Source organism: Quercus lobata, chromosome 5 (assembly GCF_001633185.2).
Source record: "Quercus lobata isolate SW786 chromosome 5, ValleyOak3.0 Primary Assembly, whole genome shotgun sequence".
NCBI lineage: Eukaryota > Viridiplantae > Streptophyta > Magnoliopsida > Fagales > Fagaceae > Quercus > Quercus lobata.
In genome coordinates, this window is record NC_044908.1 from 67,149,515 (window position 1) to 67,166,084 (window position 16,570).

The 16,570-nt window shown below is 32.8% G+C and overlaps 1 protein-coding gene and 1 long non-coding RNA gene across 4 annotated transcripts; one reads left to right on the forward strand and one right to left on the reverse strand.

Annotated features, from left to right (window-relative positions):
- Positions 1–332: 332 nt before the first annotated feature.
- On the reverse strand, positions 333–2,297 carry LOC115991718. Its single transcript, XR_004092297.1, has 3 exons — positions 1,777–2,297; positions 1,363–1,590; positions 333–932 (listed from the first exon to the last, which is right to left on the reverse strand). It is a non-coding gene; the product is annotated as an uncharacterized LOC115991718 (long non-coding RNA).
- Positions 2,298–2,367: 70 nt separating this feature from the next.
- Positions 2,368–10,619, forward strand: LOC115991717 (cellulose synthase-like protein E6). 3 transcript variants are annotated; one of them, XM_031115583.1, is made up of 8 exons: positions 2,368–2,930; positions 3,054–3,375; positions 8,409–8,549; positions 8,656–8,787; positions 8,938–9,150; positions 9,266–9,490; positions 9,584–9,931; positions 10,018–10,619. In XM_031115583.1, the coding sequence occupies exons 1-8, from the start codon at positions 2,659–2,661 to the stop codon at positions 10,561–10,563; spliced, it is 2,199 nt and encodes a 732-aa protein (XP_030971443.1). In that variant the 5' UTR covers positions 2,368–2,658; the 3' UTR covers positions 10,564–10,619. The 3 variants fall into 3 exon arrangements, with proteins under 3 accessions (XP_030971443.1, XP_030971445.1, XP_030971444.1); XM_031115585.1 differs by having other exon boundaries at positions 10,077–10,222; XM_031115584.1 differs by lacking the exon at positions 8,938–9,150.
- Positions 10,620–16,570: the final 5,951 nt, after the last annotated feature.

The following is a 16,570-nucleotide window of genomic DNA, read 5'->3' on the forward strand; positions in this document are numbered from 1 at the left end:
ACTATTTGTTTTTGCCTTTATTATGCAAATTTATTTTACAAGTCATTGGAAATCTGTTTTGATGTTTTGAGTGTTCAATAAATCTTTTAACACTAAAGTATCATAAATTTTCTCAAGAATAGTCTAGTATGAAAGTGATAATTGGTCATTTTCATCTTGTGTAAAGGAATAAAGGCCTGTAGCACTCTAACGTCGAGTCCTGTCCATATACTTAATTGAGAAGAGTTGTTAAGTTAAGCTCTTGGTGAATCAGAATTTTAGAAGTAGAGAAGAAGAAATAGTTACTTGAAGGGTAACCAACATCCTGAATTGAGAGAGAGAGATAAGAACAATTTGGTTAATTTCCAGGATGCTTCTCATTATGTTGCTTATTAGTTATATACAAGAGTTCCTTAATTCTTTTCCCGCAAAAACTAATTGAACACCTCAACTAACAAACCAGTAACTAACATACCAACACATACCAGCAATTCAGTAATACTAACATACAATGCATTACACCAATCTTTCAGTACACCATTAAACTAGACTCCTAACATTACCCCCTCCACTAAAACATTTTGCCCACAAGATGTGGAAATTGCTGCTGAAGAGCAAACAAGTCCTCCCAAGTAGCATCATCAGAGGAGCCCCCTTGCCACTAAATCAAAAGCTGAGTAATGGTTCTATTGCGTAGCTGGCATGATCTAGTCTGCAGAACAACCACAGGTTCAGAGGCAAGGATACCTTGAGAATTGACAGACGGCAAAAGTGAAAGAGGCATCGTCTTGTGTCCCAATTTAGCTTTCAAACAAGAGACATGAACACAGGGTAAATAGAGAAGGTTAAAGGCCTGCTACAAACGGACAAGTGAAAGAATTCAACAAATCTTGTCGTTCAGCAACAACGTATTCTCTACTTTTTTCTAAATATTGATCCGACTGATACTAAACCTGAAAAAAAAAGTGCATGAAGTTAAGATACTTTAACAGCAGCCCACACAAACAAACAATAAACAACACAACAGAATAAAAAATCCAACTTACCACTCCTGCATAATGAACAATGGTTCACACAAAAGCATTATAGGGAATATAATTTTGTAATTTAATGTCCACTGTTCTTTTTTTTTTTTTAATGGTATAAGAACTAATTTCTTTGCAAGAACAGAAACACAGTAAAAATTTAAACTTTTGGCCTTCCAATAAGCAGGTTTCATGGTGACACATGATATACCAAAATATGCCTAAAGGTATCCTAGAGCAAATTAATTTTAGAACCTACTATCATTAAAATGAACCCAAAAATTGCTTGAAAAATATGAAACTTTAGTGCAGTGTAATGAAAATGGTGTAAAAAAAAAGAGCAATAGCAACTCTGTACCCAGGCTGTGATGTCCTTGTGCCATGCTAGAAATTAATTTCCTTCTTTATAAAAGGCCTTCCACGGTTCCACCTAAATACAGAGCTACCCACAAGCACAACAAGAAATGTAAATAAAGTCAGCTTATCAACTGTTGAGCCAACTACAACATCCATCTGAGGGCTGAGGCCACTTGATACATTTGGTGCAAGCACCTCATATCATTATAACTGTTGTCCATATCAAATCCTAACCAATTAAAACCAAAAAAAAAAAAATAAAAAAATCAGATTTCAGCACCACGCTAACATGAACCCACAGCCCCTAATAATAAGAACACAAGGCCACAACAACAAGAAGTTTGGAAAAAAGAATCTCTATGAAGCATTTCAACAAGCAGTTTCTGTACCACAAAAAAGGGAGCAAAATTGGTACCTTACAAGTGCAGAAATGTTGCCAACGTTAAGATGGAAGGAAGTGGCAGCCAAACGGTAGTGGTGATGATGAACAGATAGAGCTCAAAAAATGAAGATTGAAAATGAAAAGCTTTTTGGTTTTTCAGTTTTTACCTTGACCGAACCCGCCCAATTTCCAATTCAAAATTTGAATTTCAACAGAAGGTTAACGTTTCTGGATAAACGTTAACCTTCTGTTGAATCTATGTTGAATCACCATTTAGCAGGGTTATTAGGACTTGGGTCTCTTTCTTGGACGGAGTATCAAGTACATGTATCTTTACCGATTAACTAACCAATTTTTAAATGCTGGAGTGGATCCTAAAGAGATCCTATTTCCTTTTGAATTTATCTTGAATCGGGGTCTTTTGGCTCAACTTTATCCCAATTTTGCTGAGGGAGTAACCCCATTTTTTACCCTGAATTGGTCAAAATATGCGGACTTTCTAGTATTGTTTTTCAGTGACATGGCAGGTAAGTTGATATCAGCTATTTTCAATGATGTGTGTCTTTTCTATTGGCTGGGACTACAAGGTGGCTTGCTGTCCCGGTTCACCTAAGAATTTCCCCTCTACAAATTTGTTGCTCTAGCTAACCTTGTTATTTGTGTGTACGGTTTGTATTGACAATTACCCTTTGGTCAATCAATCATACTTGCTAGTCTTATCTACTCTTCTGCTTGGCTCCTATTATACATGCCTTTCCCCCTCCTTTTTCTTTTTAACGTTTGCCAGTACTATCACTTTTTTCCTTTTTTTCCCCATCCTTTTTCTTTTTATCTTCTGGCTGTACTATATATATATATATATTCATGCAGTGTAACTCATTTAAAGCACCATAGGAGCTAGAAAGAGTGAGAGAGATGGCAAAAGATGATAATCTTCCTCTTTTTGAAACAAAGTTAGCCAAGGGACGAATCCTTTTCCAATTCTATTCACTTTTAATTTTCGTGGGAACATGCTTCATCTTCGCATATAGACTGAGCCACATACCAGCAAAAGGAGAACCAGGAAGATGGGCATGGATGGGATTGTTTTTCTCAGAGCTTTGGTTTTGTTTTTATTGGTTTGCCACTACGGTTGTCCGATGGAACCCCATCTATCGTAACACTTTCAAAGATCGCCTCTCTCACAGGTATATCTCTCTGTTTAACATGCCTAGCTAGCTTATATATATTGCATGCAAACTTGATTTTCTATGTATGCGTTTGTCTATTACATGCTTTTCTTGCTGAGTGTGGTTGTATATAATAAACAGATATGAAAAGGCTTTGCCGGGCGTAGACATATTTGTTTGCACAGCAGATCCTGTGATAGAAGCACCAGTTATGGTGATTAACACAGTCCTATCAGTCATGGCTTATGACTATCCACCTGAGAAGCTAAGCGTTTATCTATCAGATGATGGTGGTTCAGATTTGACGTTCTATGCTATGCTGGAGGCCTCACGTTTCTCAAAGATTTGGCTGCCATTTTGCAAGAAGTTCAAAATAGAACCAAGATCGCCGGAGGCTTATTTCCGCACAGCTGTTGAGCCACTTGGGGAGCCTGTCTTGGCCAAGGAGTGGTCTACTGTCAAGGTAAATCTGACACTATCATTCTCTCCTCATCATTTGCAAAACACCATTCATTGTTGGATGGAATAATATGACCCTCATCATTTCAATTGAAAAAAGAAAAAGAAAAAAAAGACTATACTTCACGGTTATTGATGTTTTATTATTTCTTAGATCACAAATATATAAATATATACACATATATGATTCTCAAAAAAAATATATATATACATATATATTATTATGAGAAATACTTCTTTTTTTTACCATGTAAATTTATATCGTAGTGACAGAAAAGAGTAGCACGGAAAAAAGTAGCAAAAATTGTACAATATTTAGCTATTTTTGCAGAGAAGTATAAAATTTGTCACCTTTTGTGTATTGATAGTGTAAATTTACATTAAAATTACAATGTAAGTATATAAAAGTCTTACATTTAAGGGAGTCAATATTGTACCGAAAGTTATACTAGTTTGATCACTGATACGATATATTTCAGATATCGATCAATATCGATATATCGTTTCGAATTTACCGTTATTTTATATATATATATATATATATATACACATAAAATAAAAAAGAGAAAAAAAAAAAGTTAATGATATTGCCATTCCAAATATTGAGTACTTGTAAAAAAAAAAAAAAAAAAATCCAACACTTTTCTTATTTTAGTTTTCTCTTCCCTTGTCCTACATTTATTTTATCCTTTCATTTATTTTTTTCTACTGTTGCACGTTTGAAACTTTTTTTTTTAACATTAAATATTAACTTTGCTAGTACCAAAAAGGACTACATTCATTATCTACTGTCCAATGCTCCACATCTTCCAAAAAGAACTACATTCACAGGTGTCTAACGCTCCACATCTTCCAAAAATTGGCAGGCACGCCTGAAGCAGTAAAGCTAGTTGTCTGCCAATCTATCAGAATTCATAGCTCTCTCTTGTCGCAATGCCAATCTATCTTTCTGATTTTCAAGTTCCAACACATCATAGCTTCACACGCTATCACTTTCCAACCACACATTATCTCTTCCTCTTTCAAATTAATTTTGTCTTCATTCTTTCAATTTTTATTTCATTTCTTCCCCCATTAGTTACAGATTTATTTATCTCTATCGCTCTCACAGTATCACACAATTCAGATCAGTATAACTCTTTTAGCATCAGTCCATCCTATTTTTTTTCTTCACTACAAACCGATTTCCAGTGCATGAATCAATATCACCAACGCCTCTCCTCACCACCAATCGGTATTTCATCGTCACCGATGTGATATAGAGGAGGCAAAGAGAGATAGAAGTTTAGTGTGGCGTGAGAAAATGTACATGTCCAGTATCCACTAACGGACCGAACAGTCGGATTTCGCTGGTATGAAGCCGGTATGGCCGGTATTTTTTCGGTACGAAACAAGAATCTCTGTACCGGTATACTAGTCAGTACGGTATATATCAGTCGGTGTGGTACAAAATTAACTTCCTTACTTACATTTATATACTTTAATAGTTATTAAGAGTTTTACAATTTAATGGTAAGTTTTTTTTTTTTTAGTATTTTTAACAGAGACATTTATAGTTGAAATTCATACAACTCAACTTAAAAATAAAAAAAATAAAACCTTACTAGCTAGGCCAACATGACCAAGAAGAATTAAAGTGAATAACTGTCAAAAAAAACTGTAGTGAAATTTATTACAAGTAGACGGGTGAAATACCATGCATAAAAGCAAGGATATGCAACTTGAGCAATACGCTGTAAATACTAGTAGGTTGAGTTTAGGAACTTGGATTTAGATTTGAAATTAATATATTTGAAGTCAAGGGATTTTAAATCCATTAATTTTAGGAGTTATTTTAAATTCAAGCATTTTAAAGGTTTAAAATTCTTTGTGGATTTATCCTTGACCTTTTTTGAACTTCCCAAACAAGTTAATTATCTGGATTTTAATCACCTAAATCCAAATCCAAATACTCAAATCATATCATCCAAACATACTAGTAAAGAATTTTGTTGTTACAGTCTCCCAAGCATACGACTCTCTTTTTTCTTTTTCTTCTTTTAATTTTGTAAGTATTATGCTCTCTTCATCTAAAAAAGTTATCTTATTAGAAGCAAACTAATGCATTGATGCTTTGGCTAAATTAGGAGCGCAATTTTTGTCTAGCTTTGTAACTTTTTGTAACCCGCCATCTGTGGTAGAGGATATATTAACTTTTGATAAGGCTAATTTACGTTGTAATAGACTTGTGAATTCCTAAGTAATGATTAAGCTTGTTTTACCCAAAAAAAAAAAAGTTATCTTATTAGTTTGGCATATAAAACTCATGTGAAACTAACATGTGGACCCTACAATGCCTACTTGTCAATTTTACATAAGTCTGTGGAGCTCACATGTTAGCCTCACATAAATATTATGCATAGAATATATACAAGAAATTTTTTTTTTTTATGCATAGAATATATACAATAATTTTTTTTTTTTCTCTTAGGGTATATTTGTTTGGAAGTGAAATATGATAAATGGAAAACTTTGGAAGGAAAATAGGAAGGAAAACTTTTTAGAGTATATTTAATTGGATGAAGAGGAAGAAAAATAAATGGTGAGACTTAAATGTTTTTTCTCAGAGCCTACCAAAAATTTTTTTCTCCAAAATGAAAAGAAAACAAATGAGAAAATGTTTGGACAAAAAACTCCCCTCAGCTAACATGTTGGGTGTAGTTCACAGTTTTTTTTTTTTTTTTTTCCTACTTTCTTTTCCGTTTTGTCAATTTTTTTACACGTTGTCTTTTTTTTTTTTTTATACGTGTGAGCTGTTTCTTTTTTTTAATAAATTTCCTTCTTTAGTTTTTCTGTCCTTTTTCTTCAGTTTGTTTTTTTGGTCGTTTTCTTTTCTTTTTTTTAATTTATAAACTTCCTTCTTTAGCTTTTTTTTTTTTTTGTCCTTCTCTGTACACTTTTGGTGCTTTTATTTTTTTTGTTCATCTGTATTTTTTTTCTTATTTGTTATTTTTTATCTATTAGGGACATAAAAGAAAATTTATACAAATTATCTATTTTTCTACTTTTTTTTTACTCTCAAAGTAAAGACTTTGAAATAAAATTAAAAATTTTCCTATCCTTTCATTTTTTTTTTATCTTTTTTTAATTTTTTATTCTCTTATTTTTTCCACACCTCTAATCAAACGGATCTTTAATTAATGATGGTATAAGTTGGTGAGGCGTGTAGACAAACATACGGCGAAAAGTATTATTGTAGGGCACATGGAGTGTAATATTCTTTGTTTGCGCTATAATTTGGCATCTGATTATTGATTCCAGTGACTGAGATAGAAAATGTCCTATTAGCCCCGTCAAAATCAAACTTTCCGTATTTTACCTGTGCAAGCACAGCCAAACACACACGCACAAAAGTTGTCTTCCGTGTTCAATAATCTGATCATATTCTTTCTATATTCTTGTTCCGTTTTGGAAAAAAGTTACAAAAACAGCGTCACTAGTTGACAAGAAACGACATCATTCAATGGGACCCTCCAAAATTAACACTATCCAAATCCTCAGGACAGTTGTCAGTGTGCATTGATTTTTTTGGTGTCGGCTTTGGCAACTTATTGCCTGTCCTGAAACGAATGAAATAGAAATAGGTAAATTCCATTAACAAGGATTGGGCTAATACAAATCACTGAATGAAGTCTAAAATATTTCAAAATTGATCTTTTTTTTGTTCCAAAAGTCAACCCTTAAAAGAGTTAAAGAAAAATGTTAACTGACTTAATAGTATTTAGGGAATTAGGTTGGACTAATACTTTTACCATTATAAAATGGATATCTCTTGCAATATGTGAGTACATTGCAAGTTCATATAAAATATAATTCATGTACAATACTTATTCATTATATTATATTTGATAATTAGTTATATCACATGTCATTAAAAAGAAGAAATATGAATTTTTGTGATTAATATAATTCATTTACGAACATGTTTTTGAATGAATTTACAAATATTTAATTACTTTAACTAATTTATTTGCAAAACATTTTCTATATTTTACTTTTGTGCCTTTTAGTTTTTTTTTTTTTTTTTTTTTTTTTTTTTTTTTTTTTTTCCAGTTGTTAAAATTATTAAATTTGAACATGTGTGTCATATTTCAAATAAATTGTTTTTTGATATAAATCTTAAATAATAACCATATACTTTCCAAGAACAACATAAATTTGAATCCCCCTCCCCACTTTTTGTGTGAAAAAGAAAACATATAAATTATCTTTTATATTAATAATTAGTGGAATGCTCATGTATCTCAAAAACACATAACTAAAAAAAATTAATATTAAAGAAAACACTATTATTTTTTTGCCGAATGGAAAAAAACTAAAAATAATTAAAAAAAATGGTTAAAATTTTTGTTGATACGGAAGGAAAAATTTAGAGTATCTCTTATTTTCTTGCTAAGTAGTCGTCCAAAAGTTTTTATAATTAAAAATATAAAACTAAAGAAATAAAATTATTTATTTTTGAATACAAATAAATAATAAAGATTAAATATTTTATTAAACCATTTTCTTAGTTAAAAGGTTAATAAATTAATTCATTAAAACCTTTACTTAATGAAAGAGGTTAAATGGATAATACCTATATCCCTTTCAAAGAAGATTGATATATGGAATTAATCAAAAAATGAGGTGGAATGTCAAATGAGAGAATTTTTTATTTTTTTTTATGTCACTTTTGGCATTCTTTTATATATATATATATATATATATTTTGACACACAATTGTAAATCCATCTCAATACATGTGAAAGAATCCCAAAAATGAAATCATTTATCTACTTTACTTAATTTCCATAATATCCCTCAATTATAACCCACCATTATAAACCCATCAAAAGGCTTCTAGCTAGGAAGGTTGTAATATTTATCTTGTATCTTTTTGATACGTGACATTTGCAAAGTCGTCTATTTATTTTGTATCTATTTTACGATTAGGTTAGAAATTAGTTTATTTTTCAATTCACATGTGATGAAAAAAAAAATCATGTTTCATGTATGTAGGTGTTATATGAAGACATGAAGAAACGGGTTGAAAACACCACAAAACTAGGTCAAATATCCGAAGAAATAAGCAAAGAACACAAGGGATTCAACGAGTGGATATTGGGTGCAAGCCGAGATGATCATCAAACAATTCTTCAAGTACATACCATATATTCTCTTTTCTCATGAGCTGAATATACTTAATTGAATAATTAAATTTTATTTGATTTCATGGCTTAGTTAATTAATAATAACTAATTTATAGATCCTTATTGATGGGAGAGATTCTGAGGCTGTGGACATTCAAGGACAACCTTTGCCTACTTTGGTATATTTGGCACGTGAAAAGAGAACCCAATACCACCACCATTTTAAGGCAGGAGCCATGAATGCATTGGTAAGCCATACATCATGTCCACATGCAAAATGCTTCTCCAAACTAGTTCTATTTTTTGTTGTTTCAACTCTCAATACCCATAAAATCCATATGTTATAAGTTTGTAAGTATTTTGTACTCATAATTATTTTTCATAATCAAACATATTAGATAAGGGTGTCATCGAGGATAAGCAATAGTCCAATAATTCTTAACGTGGATTGCGATATGTATTCAAACAATTCAAAGTCAGTGAGAGATGCTTTATGCTTTTTTATGGATGAAGAAAAAGGAAATGAAGTTGGCTTCATACAGTTTCCACAAGCATTCGAGAACATAACAAAAAATGATGTTTACAGTAGTTCCTTGAATGTAATAATGGAGGTAAGCATAAAAAAAATTACTTATAGTTTTTCTAATATGTTGAATTGAAAATGTGTACCCTTGATTAGAGAAGAAATTTTAACAAAATTTACTCATGTTATACATTGCAATAAAGCTGGAGTTGCCAGGATTTGATGGGAATGGAGGGCCTTGCTATATTGGTACTGGGTGCTTCCATAGAAGGGAGATTCTTTCTGGGAAAAAGTATAAGAAGAATTATAAGGCAGATTGGAAAAGATGGAGCAATAGAAGTGCAGAGGAGAGTACAAGTGTACTAGAAGAGACAAGCAAAGTCCTTGCAAGTTTTAGCTATGAGGAGAACACTCAGTGGGGAAAAGAGGTTTGTGTGTGTAGAATTCATTTGAACCTTCTATATTCTTATTTGTGATGTGTGTGCACAATTCATTTGAACCTCCTATACATTTATTTGTAGATAGGTTTGAAGTATAACTGTGCAGTGGAAGATGTATTAACAGGATTAACCATACAATGTCGAGGTTGGAGGTCCATATATTTCAATCCAGAAAGGAAGGGCTTTCTTGGTGTTGCTCCAACAACACTACTACAGTCACTTGTACAACACAAGAGATGGTCTGAAGGTGATTTTTATATATTTGCCTCTAGGAATTGTCCCTTTGTGCTTGGATATAAAAAGATTCCCTTAAAACTTCAACTTTCGTACTGTATCTATTTACTATGGGCTCCAACCAGCTTGACTACACTGTACTATGCTACTGTGCCATCCCTATGCTTGCTTAGAGGCATATCCTTGTTTCCACAGGTAATAGACTTTTATTTTTTAAATTGAAGTTGTGTATTATTGTTGCTAAACTGTCTTCTAAGACTAGAATCATCTTGCACTAACAGATTTCAGATTCGTGGGTTCTCACATTTGCATTTGTCATCTTTCTCCACCGTGCATACAGCCTTGGAGAATGTATTTGGTTTGGGGGCACATTCAAAGGTTGGTGGAATGATCAAAGGATGTGGTTGTATAAAAGAACAAGTTCCTACTTCTTTGGCTTGTTGGACTATATCCTAAAACGACTGGGGTTTACAAAGTCAGCCTTTGTCATCACAACAAAGGTGGCTAATGATGATGTGTCACAGAGATATGAGCAAGAGGTCATGGAGTTTGGTACTTCTTCTCCAATGTTTACCATTTTAGCGACACTTGCATTACTAAATGCCTTTAGTTTCTTCGGAGGACTGAAGAAGTTGATTGCAGATTTGGAAACTTTGGTTTGGGAGCGATTTGCATTACAAATTCTTCTATGTGGTCTATTAGTTTTAATCAACCTTCCTGTTTACCAAGGACTTTTCTTCAGGAAAGATGTTGCTAGCCTGCCCACCTCAGTTTCATACCAATCAACTATCTTTGCTCTATTGGTTTGTGCAATAGCCCTATATTAATTTCTATGTTTGTGCCGCACAAAACTTCTATTTGATATTTATTGTTGTTATGTTCTTATTGAGCCACATCAGTGTAATATTTTAGTTCACTTTTATACAAAAATAAAAATAACAAGTAATTGGATTGAGTGTGCATATTCTAAATCTGAATTTATTAAAAAATATAAATTCAGACTTAATTATGGCATTGGAGATTCAACAAGGAGAACTAAGTATTGAATTTGGCTAGAGTTGGAAGTCTTGTCAGCTTTAGGGTATGTTTGTTTGAAGGAATTTTAGGAAGAATGAAAATATGAGGAGTGAAAAGTAAAGAGACAGTATTTTTAGTTTGTGTTTGGTTGAGAGGGAGGAAGGAAAAAAAAAAAAAAGTAGGATTTAGATTTTTTTTTCCTGGCCCCACCAAAATGTTTTCTCCTCAAAATGGGGAGAAAACTGAGATAAAAACTGTGTGTGTACTATCTGCTGTACTATCTTTTTTTGCGGTAATCCAAAAAAATTAATAAATAAATAAATAAAATCTCTCTTTTCGTTTTTCATTTTTTTCCCTTTATTCTTTTTTTTTTTTTTTTTTTTTTTTTTTTTTTTTTTTTTTTTTTTTTTCCCTTCAATTTTTTTCGATCTGTCCGTTTGTACTATCTTTTCTTTTTGTTTTGCGTTTTTTTTCCTTTATTCTTTTTTTTTCTTTTCCTGTACTTCTCTTCTTCCTTTTTTGGTGCTCATCTCCCTTTGGCTTGTGTTCCTTTAAAAAAAATAAAAATTTTGAAGTGTTCTTACACAATTTTTAAAAAAATGTTATTTTTTGTTTTATTTAACATGGACATAATTGTAAATTTAAATCAATTTCATTTTTCATCATCTCATTTTTCTTCTCAACTAGATAAAAAAGTTTTCTATCTCATCACTTTTCCATCACTCCAACCAAACACACATGAGGAAAATTAAATCTTTTCCATTCTTCCACTTTCAGTCCTCCCATAATTTTCTATCCTCCTAATTTTCCACTCCTCTAACCAAATAGACCCTTAACGACTAAAATCTCATTAAATAGTAATGGTAGAGAAGACAATCCTAATTCCTAACAGCTAAAAAACTCAAACTAATATTATAGCTAGCTTAGAAATTCCACTTCATCTCTAATTGACTACAGATGAGGTCAACTAGGGATAACATTATAAATGTGTATGTTCCAAGGATTTGTGGTCATGGATCTGTTTTGTACGTTCCAATATTAATTCTGACCACACCGCCTGTGATTTTCCTCATCTTTTTCAAATTGGGTCTTCAACCGTTTGAAGGACTAGTAAAGGTTGTGTAATTTGGTTGTGTCTTGAAGAGAAAATGAAGCAATATATGGTTGAGGTATATCTAGAGTAACTACCATTCCATGTGGCATCCCATACTGGATTGAAGCACTGTGGGAGCGATTAAGGAAAATGGGGATTGACTTATTGCCATTCATACAAAGGTTTTAGGGTACGTTTGGTACACTAAATGACAATTACGACAAGAATTGTAATCTTTATTACTAGAAATAAAATATGTTGTAATGTAATAACTAATGTGAGGGCCAGTCAATCAACAGGCCCATTAAGGTCAGGATCGTTGGGCCTGTGGCCCATCTGAGGATGCATATTCATCTAAGGAGACCAAGTCAGGTCATAAAGCAATTACCAGGGGGGGTGGTAGTCAGTATCACGAAAGTAGAGTTCTGTGTTAGTTCGAGGACACCACACTCCTCGGTAGTATGCGTCTGAGGACAATCGGGACGCAGTCTTGTTACAACCGGACTTCGGAATTATGTCACCACTGAAGATGGGATAACAAACCAAGGGTAAGAAAGAAAAGGCAAACAAATATCTATAACTACAGCTGCCTTCGCATTAATTATCTCTCAACCAACTCTCTGACCGCATTAATGTGGAAATGATACCTGAACAGTAAGGAGACAACCTTACAGCAGCCCATAGGAAGTTCCAGGAGGTGCTAGATGGAACAGAAAGAAATTCTCAGAACCCAACCTACACGTGTGTAGTGAGGATGGAACACAGAAGATGGTATACAAATTGAAAGAAGAACATGCAAAAAGGGGATTGGAACAAAAAAGGAAAGAAATAAAGTATAGACTGAAGAAGAACGTAAAAAAAAAAAAAAAAAAAAAAACACACAAGAATTGTATTAAACACCAAAACAAAACTATCGTTGTGCTAACTCTGGGCCTTCAATATACGCGAGGGTGAAACTTTTCATTCCACAAAAGTTAATCTAGTTCTCAATACCCACGCTCTATAAATTATATTGTTTGGGCCTATTTACGTGCGAACCCAGTATCGTTTTGGGTTGCTGCAAATCGTGTCCTCACAACTAAACCTATTTATTAGTTTGGTTGTGGGTTATAACATTAAAATAAAACTTAACATTTATTTTTGGAAATTTCTTACTCATACAATTATATTTCCTTAAAAATTTTTATTTTTAAATTTAAGAGAGATATGTGTTTTTTTTTTTATGATTTTTTATTTTTATAATTGTTAGATATATATGGAAAGTTTGTTTACTTGGAAATATATTATGTTTTGAAATTATTGTACTTACTAAGAAATAATTAATATAACCTTTTAAAGAGGAGTAGTTATTCCTCATTTTGAAGAATAGCTATTCATAAGGAATGATTATTCCTTGTAATAAAAAACATAACCAAACTAAAGAATAATTAAACTATATGAATAACTATTACATTACAACGCCTATTACAGTCTACCAAACATGCCCTTAGTTTAGGAACCTCAATACATATCTTTGGAATTGCTTTCCGGGGCTTAAAATTGCAAGTTTTAGTTTACCATATATATGCGTATATAATCTGTATTTAATGTAATCTCTTAATTTATTGCCTTGCACTGTGAAAAGGAATCAAAGTCACGAGGAAACAACTTTTTTTGTCCATTTTTGTTTTGTTTTCTAATGACTGTTAAAACTAACGAGGTGATCACCATCTCTCCACAATTTTGTTGGCCAGCAAAGTTTGCATTTGCCCTACTCTTATCCACGTTTGCTCATCTCCTACCTCATTCTTTTTGTTAAAATCTTTTTGGTAGTACACTAGTACTTCATTTTCATACACACACACACAGATGGGAAACGATGATAATCTTCCTCTTTTTGTAACAAAGTCAGCAAAGGGACGCATCCTTTTCCAATTCTATGCACTTTCAATTTTCGTGGGAATATGCTTGATCTTTGTATATAGACTGGTCCACTACCAGAAGAAAAAGAAGCTGGGAGATGGGTTTGGATGGGATTGTTTCTCTCAGAGTTTTGGTTTTGTTTTTATTGGTTTTTTAGCAAGTTTCCTTTATATATAAACTGGTCTTTTTACAAGAAGTAGCGTACTTGTAAATCTAGAATATCACTGGTTACGAATTATGTCAGCAAGGTCTCCTAAAACATGTTATATTTCTTCATATCAATTTGTATTCGCCCTCAAATTAGATTGATTGCAACAAAATTTGGTTCTTAATTGATATAATGCTGACCTAATTCTCTAAGACTTTAATTAGGACTAAGTTGAAAATCCATAATCTAGTCTTATGTTTAGAAAAAGATTAAATTTTAGGACTAATTTGAAAATTCATAATTTAGTTAAGGAACATTACTTAACCAGTTTATGCCTCCATATTCTCGGTCCGAGTGTTTATGACTGAGAGCTATGATTGTGTTTAGTGTTACATTTTTTACTTGGAATTAAGCAATTTATTTCTAACTTTTGAGGGGAAAAAAACAAAATAAAATTTTTTAAAATAGTCTATTCAATGAGGATACAGTTACCATAAATAATCTCATTAATTGCAACTTCAAGTGTGCTAATCCAATGCAATGTCCACAACAAAAATTTGAACTATCTAGAACTCATAATTTCAAATTTAAACATTTTGCTTGTCTTTTAGATGAAGCAAATGAAAAGATTCGTGTGTGTGTGTGTATATAAATATATATGTGTGTGTTTATGTTTTTAAGGTGCATTGCATATGAAGTAAACTTTCATACTAAAAAAAAAATGAACTTGCAAAGAGCTTTATAGATCATCTGGTTGGTACTTCCTAGTATTTCCAAGACATTTAGGGTTTAAAATATATATATATATATACACACACATAAATACATATGTGAACTTACAATTTTTATTTTTATTTTTTAGAAACATATATAATAGGATTTTAATGTGATAACCATTCCATAACTTTGGTTGTAATCAAAACTCAAGTTTTGGTAAAAATCTATTCATTATAAAGGGTTTATAAAAAGTATCTTGAAGCTACTCAAAAAAGTACATTGTGAACAATTTCACAAGAGTGAAAGTTGTTGATGCAAGTGCATATTCCAAATACTTTTTATTTTTCTCTCTAATCTAGTTGTTGGGTATTTATGGGTTATTAGTAACCATTGACTATTGTTGTCACTGTTGGCTTATATAATGATCAAAACACAATTTCCTATAAGATTTCTTTTGCCATTGTTTTCCAGATACACAAATTTGGTTCCCTTTCTCTCTCACATATATATATATTTTCTGCAATTTATATTTTTTTTTAAGAATACATTAGAAGGTTATTCTTAGAATCCATGAGTGGAAGTGCATCCATAACGAAAATCAACGATATAATCTAATCTTTGGGGGGGGGGGGAGGAGGGAGGTGTAGACATCAAAATTTTATGATGTACTCACAACTATCCGATTGTTCATGATAAAATATTTGTGATCAAATTAATCTTCAATTGATGAAGCGGACGATCAGCAAATGAAATCAAGCCACGTGGCAACATCAAATAAGAAAGCCATATGGCAATGTCAGAAGAAAAGACCTATATGGAAAGTTCTTATTAAATGGGAGACTAAATTAAATCCATAATTAACTCTCAATAAATACTGAGAGAAAATTCCAAATTAAATATGATTGAGTTGTCTATAAATAGAGGCTTCTCATATGAGAAGAGGGAGAACACTGAGAGAAAAAACACTACCGACACTCTGCCAAAATAGAGAGTCATCTCTAAGTTCACAAGAAGTCCATTGTTTATCAAGGCCTATTCCTACTTCTTCAAATCAAAGTGGGGATTCTCCTTTAACCTAGCTCGAGATCAAGCCAACAGCCCTCGCATCAAATCAAGCACGTTCAACTATTCATTCAACTTGGAGACATCACATCACGATTCAAGATCAAGCTTCATAGCCCCTTTGGATTGTAACGTTTCTTGGAGATCGAATCAGGGGAATTTATTGTATTCTTTCATTGTAAAGATTCATACAGAGAATTGTAATCACACACATATATACAGATCAAATACAAGTTGATTATTTGTTACACTATTTCGTGATCGTGTGATCTATCTTTTACGAAAATTGTGTGTACAAATTTCTGGCATGCCCGGTGGGACATCTCTGCCTCTCATCTCTTTCTCCATCCTAGAAATCTTCAAGTCTCCAATCTACCAAGATCAATGGCCTCGAAGAAGTCTCAGATGCCCAAGAATGCTACCAAGAGCATTGGAGGGTCAACAAGCAGCAGTACTTCCACAGGTCCCATGACTCGAAACAAAACCAAGGCAATGAGGCTCCTCACATCACAAGAATTTGAGGGAAAGGCTCCTGTCACCAAACTCATAAGTGCCCCAGCCCAAGCAAAGACTGTCATCTCCTTGAACACTTTGAGGACAAGCAAGTATATTTCCTCTAGAAGGGGAGATTCAGCATTTGCTCTAGAGGACTCAACAATAGGGAGCGAATATCACTATTCTGCATCAGATGCTGGGTCGAGTACCCCTTCACAGGCAGGTTCTTCCCAAGGATCCCCCCGAGAAGTCACTTCATCTATCTTCTTAGAGAATTCTTCTCGTACAATAGCTGTGGCGGCCATGATGACGGAGACTGCCACCATTGACGAAAAGATTGTTGAAATGGGACATGCCATAGCTAAGCTTACCAAGACCGTGGAGGAGAAAGACCTCCAAA

Coding starts and splice junctions, on each gene's coding strand:
- LOC115991717 (XM_031115583.1), top strand. CDS start 2,659: ATGGCAAAAGATGATAATCTTCCTCTTTTTGAAACAAAGTTAGCCAAG. Junction 8,788..8,937: donor CAGGAGCCATGAATGCATTG/GTAAGCCATACA, acceptor CAAACATATTAG/ATAAGGGTGTCATCGAGGAT. Junction 9,151..9,265: donor CCTTGAATGTAATAATGGAG/GTAAGCATAAAA, acceptor ATTGCAATAAAG/CTGGAGTTGCCAGGATTTGA.